This window comes from Opisthocomus hoazin, chromosome W, assembly GCF_030867145.1.
Source record: "Opisthocomus hoazin isolate bOpiHoa1 chromosome W, bOpiHoa1.hap1, whole genome shotgun sequence".
In the NCBI taxonomy this organism is placed as follows: domain Eukaryota; kingdom Metazoa; phylum Chordata; class Aves; order Opisthocomiformes; family Opisthocomidae; genus Opisthocomus; species Opisthocomus hoazin.
In genome coordinates this window covers 35,846,840-35,852,274 of record NC_134453.1, presented here as the reverse complement: position 1 = coordinate 35,852,274, position 5,435 = coordinate 35,846,840, and the positions used below count along the sequence as shown (strand labels likewise).

Sequence of the window (5,435 nt, the reverse complement as noted above, 5' to 3'; positions counted from 1 at the left end):
CGATACAAGACAGACATTTTGTCTCAACGCTGGAGGTTTTCAAGATGCGATTGGACAGGGTGCTAGATAATCTCATCTAGGCTCCCTTTGCCACAAAAGGCTGGGCCAGACGATCTTTCGAGGTCCCTGCCCACCTGGGCTGCTCTAGGATGCTACGATTCTTCAGCGGATCACCGTTTAATAACCCTTTGCTCTCTCTGGTTTGGAACAAAGTATCAGCAACGTTGCCAGCGAGGCGAGACATAGATTCCACCAGGCGCCAGAGACCTCCTAAACCTACGGCAATCACCCGGTCTCTCTGAATGTATGAGCCATGCCTAGCTGCTTCAGAATTCCCCCGCCCCCAGAAGCGGGAACACCTTCGGGATACCTTAGGGAGTTTACACAGCCAGAACTTCTCCCCGGGAAGATTAAATAAAGGCGAAGGCCTCGCGTTACTTACGCGCCCGCATCACCAAACTTCACCCCATTGCTTGGGGATACAGAAGAGATGAAGACGCCTTCCAGTGGGCGTCTCTGGTGCCTCAGTAACACGGTGTTCAAGGGCAACGAAGGATCGCCCTGCTTTCATGTGCCCATCTCCCTTTTTTAAAAGCCATTAAAGAAAGATGAAGGTTGCTGTCTCCCCGCGATGTAGTTGTAGTTTGGCCCTGGCTGGGATGGAGGCGACTTTCCCCATAGCAGCCCTCACAGTGCTATGCTTTGCAGTTGTAACACACCACTGTTTTGACTACTGCTGAGCAGTGCTCCCACAGCATGGAGGCTCTCTCTCCAACCACCCCCAAACTCCAGAAAGCTGGGGGTGGGCAAGAGGTTGGGAGGGGACAGAGCTGGGACAGCTGACCCAAACCGACAAAAGAGATTCCACTGTGCTATGGGAAGCCCCACAGCTGCCATTCAGACCGAGTGTTTTCCCCTACCATATCCCTCCTCACCAGAAAAGGGATAAAGTGCTCCAACAGGAGTTGGATGCTTCTCCAACACACTGCACTGTGCCAGAACCACCCAAAACCACTTACGCTCCACAGAGACACCATTTTAACTTGCAGAACTATTTCCCTCAGTAAGACGCTCAAGACAGAGATGATATCCCCATGCTAAATCTTTATTGTGCAACTGCTGCTCAAAGCCTTTGTTACCTTCCACAGACACACGTCACAAAAAATGAGACATCGACAGTGGCTAGACTGACGGGCAACAGACGAAATCCATTCAGTGGCGATTCGTACGCGTGCGGCAACTCTTGCGGTGCAAAAATCTTAGCCAGGCGGCCAGCCCAACTGACGGCCACCCAGAATATGTAGATGTACGTGACAGACAGGCTGCCCACCCTCGGGCCCTTCATCCACAACCATCCGGAATCCATCGGTCAGGCCCAGGTGAGCAGCACGCTTCTTCCCAGCGGACATTAAATGCCCAAGAAGCTGGAGAAAGGAAGTACAAAACCGTAAACAAATAAAATAAAAAGCCACACACAAAGAGGGGAGAGGGCAGGAAGGGAAGGAAGGAGAGCAGAGAACCACCCAGAGAAACCAGTTAGCCAATTCCTAGCAATTCAACCACTGCGCTTCAAACTACCGTCTGTCCGCCTGCAACCGACATTTTCCAAGCAAAGCTACAGAGACCGATTATGCACACTAGGCGGTGGGGGGGTGGTGGGGGGGAAGAGACGTGCAATTTCTGTCAAGCTACACAGTAACGGACTACAAAACACCCACAGAAGCTAAGCTCGTCTCCGGGTTAAAGCCCCTATTGTATCTTCGGGCAACACAAGCAGTTCTGGTGGAAAATAAACTTCAGGCTGCCTTTTGCGTGGGTTCACAAAGTCCTTGAACTTGACTTTTATAGCTCAAAGCGAAGCATCCAGCACCTCTCAACGGGCTTTGCCCTTCCTCACCCCGACCTGCCAAAAACCCCAAGCCCTCTTCGCCCTATTAGAAGAAGTACCACTCCTCTCACTCTCACCCATGACAACAGGCATCAGACTGCGCTCCAAAGCGACACCGCATTTTGCACCAGAAGTACGTACCCAGGGATGAGCATTGCTTTATATCCCTACTTTTAGTCAAAAAGCTCAATTCCGTTACAAGCTAGAGGCAAAAAGGTTACAGCGCCAGAAAACCCAAAATAGCCTACCGCGCCCTATCAAGAGGGAAAGAGTCTAGTAAATTAGGAACTAATTACAGGTACAGTTTAGCATACAGAAAGCTTCCCCAGTACTTACAGATTCACCAGAACCTTCTGCTTCAGATAACCTGATAATTGGCTCCTTAGGCATGTCTAGGAAAAGCATCGGAGCTTGGGGTGAAAGATCGCAGAACACAAGGCACTGGAGGAAGAGCAAACAGTTAAAACGTAATTGGCTTCAGAGAAAGGCAACAGCTTAAGCAAATCAATATGCCCCACTGAACTCGTGCAGAAGCAGGTTACCGGATACCCCAAACGCAAGCCGAAACGTTGACTTTTCTTACGTGATATCAATACTTTCTATACACAAAATGCAACGTATTTACAGAGCCCCCTCCAGAAGCAGGATTCAGCATGCAAGATGATGGGGGCAAGGAGACGGGCCAGGACTTCACATTAGCGACCTCCAGTATGTTTTGATTTGGGTTCACCATTTCCTAAGCACTTTTTCCATTCGATGTGGTCCACGCAGAGGCAGGAGACAAAGGGCTTAATCAGCAAAGGATTTGGCAAAGTGGAAGATCAGCGGCCATTTGTTTTCCATGCTACAGGGAGCTCCAGTATTGAGCAAAAGCATAATCACAGGAAGCCTGCAAGTGCAGCGTACCAGTCTGTCTTCTACATTGCACATAAACCCTACCTTCAAGAGCAGAAGACATCCCTAACAGTTAACCGTCAGCAGTTTAATAACAAAATGATATGGGATACTAACTTAAAGTTACCATCGTGTAGGTAAGGGCTGCTTTTTTCCTCCCACACAGTCCGAGCAGCTCACTCGAGTTCCTAGCACATCGTGGTGCACCAGCATCCGTGAAACTTGCAAGCATGCTGTTATCATGGCCCCACCTCACCACAGCAACGAGATCTGGGAAGCTTTTGCAGCCTACAGAATGACTGGTTTCTAGATTTGTTTTATTTGGTTTTTTGGGTTTTTTTATTTACGAAAAATAAGAAAAGCTGTAATTCTTTGCTTTAATAATCCAGTTCGGGGCTTCAGAACCAAAGCCTTGCACAGCAGAGCTGTGAAATCCCTATAACGCTATTACGAGGCACATCAGGACCTGCATTTCTCCTATGCAGAACTAATTCCTTAAGGTCGCTACGCGGACGTCCACTGTTTACACCCCCCCCCCCACATCTCCACCCCACCCCCCCAGCCGAATCCCCGAGGACACTGACTGCGTGTGCTTAATCTACGGTTTCAAGACTATCATCCTACACGAGGCAGGACCGCTCCCATCCCTCGGCAGCAAACTTTGCACGACTTGCAGTGCCAAAGGGATATCACGCGGCAAACGTCTGCGGCTGCCACCAAGAGCGTTACCGTCAGAGGCCCTCCTCTGCGCACGCGCGCACGCGCCACGGTGGGGCTGGGAACCGAGGCGAGCCGGACAGCACCAGCAACCCAGTACGCGCCGCGGCAGCCGGGGGGGGCACCGAAGAAGCGCGATGTTTTAGGGATGGTGCAGTAGAGAGCGCCACAACCCAGAGAGGCCCCGCCCGTCCCCCGTCCCTCCACCCACCCTGCCGCGCTCCCGGGCACCGCGCAACAGGCCCTCGGCTCAGGGTGCCTGCGAGCGCGGGGGACGGGGGGGGAAGGGAAGGGAAGGGAAGGGGGACAGCGCACAGAGCAAAGCCGCGGCTACCTCCTCGTCCTCGCAGATGACGTTGGCGGAGAAGCGCCTTCCCGAAGACAGTGGCGGCGCCCCAATAATCTCGTCAGCCACGACAACGCCCCTTGTCGCCCCCGCGCTTCCTCCACTCGGCCAGGCCCTCCGCGGCGCCCATTGGGCCTCCAGATCGCCGCCGGCCGATCCCGCGTCTCGATTGGCTGTCTCGTCTGTCGTTTTCGCTTGTCCCCGCCCCCCTAGCGGGGCCGCCCTCGTCGACCTGGTGCTTGCCGGGGCTCGGGGAGTTTGCGTGCTCTCGGGGCGCGGAGGGATCCGACCCGGGGGCGGAGGGAGAAGACGTTGGCCGAGTCCGCGGAGGGATCTGCGCCGTGTAGTGCTGCGACCCTGTGCGCGGGCAACGAGGTCTCACAAGAGGCTGGTGTAGCTAGAAGTACTACTTACTGTTATTTATTACCGCAGCAAGTCCACCCCAAACGTGCTTGTGGCTTTTTGGCGCTGCTCCCTCCAGTCACATGACTGCTTTTGCCAGGGCAGGGCAGGCCTTAACTTTTCAGAACATTTCGCAGAGCCAACAGAAGGTGCTCTAAATTGTTCCCTGAAAGCCCCACTTCAATTGCAGCCGTTTCTAAGCTGCACGCCTCCCGGGAGAAAATAAAATACAAAGCGCGTGTTCAGCACTGGTGGCTTGAGGGCTGGAGGGCAGATCAAGATAGGACTTGCGCTAAGCTGGGTAGGAGGCTTTTAGAAAAATAGGCAGAGCCCCCAAAGCTGCCCGAGGGTGGTCTGTGGTGCCCTGCACCCCCGGGGAGAGCGAGCAATTCGATTGCTCTACACAACTGTAGTGTAACATACATAAACCCTGCTTTCCTCTGTATCGGGCTAAGGATAGCCTTAGCCTTCTTTGCGGCAAGGGCACGTTGTCGGCTCGCGTTCAACTTGGTGTCCACCAGGAGCCCCCCACGTCCTTTTCTGCAAAGCTGCTTTCCAGCCAGTCGGCCTCCAGCATATACTGGTGCATGGGGTTGTTCCTCCCCAGGCGCGGGACTTTGCACTTCCCCTTGTTGAACTGCACGAGGCTCCTGCCTGCCCATTTCTCCAGCCCGTCGAGGTCCCTCTGGATGGCAGCACAACCCCCTGGGGTATCAGCCATTCCTCCCAGTTCTGTATCATCAGCAAACTCGCTGAGGGTACGGTCTGTCTACCCATCATCCAGATCATGGATGTGGGAACAGTGATCGCCAGTGAAAACGGAGGAAAAAAATCGTCTGTCTGTAGATCTCCTGTGTTATTTATCGGGGGGTGGTGGGGGTGGTGTGGTGTGTGTATGTAGTGTGGTGTGTGTCTTTAGTCTTCCTTTTCTGACCAATGCCCCAGTAGAAGCCCTTCCTACGATTCTTCACACCCCTTGCCAAATTCAGCTCCGGCTGTGCCTTAGCTTTCCTGATCCCATCCCCACGCACCCGGGCAACATCCCTACATTCTTCCCAGGCTGCCTGTCCCCGCTTCCACTGCCTACGCGTTTCCTTCTCGTGCTTCAGCTCGACCAGAAGGTCCTTACTCAGCCATGTTTGTTACCCGTGCTGCGCGCGTTGGCGTAGAGACGCTTCAGTTGGGCTG

General features: G+C 53.6%; 1 protein-coding gene across 1 annotated transcript; it reads right to left on the bottom strand.

The window, feature by feature from the left end:
• Window positions 1-1,084: 1,084 nt before the first annotated feature.
• Window positions 1,085-4,223, bottom strand: LOC142365501 (adenosine 5'-monophosphoramidase HINT2-like; the record flags this gene model as incomplete). The annotated part of the gene is made up of 3 exons (XM_075446323.1): window positions 1,085-1,424; window positions 2,225-2,329; window positions 3,834-4,223. Coding segments are annotated over 3 exons (660 nt in total), but the record flags the coding sequence as incomplete, so codon positions are not given.
• Between the last annotated feature and the right edge of the window lie 1,212 nt (window positions 4,224-5,435).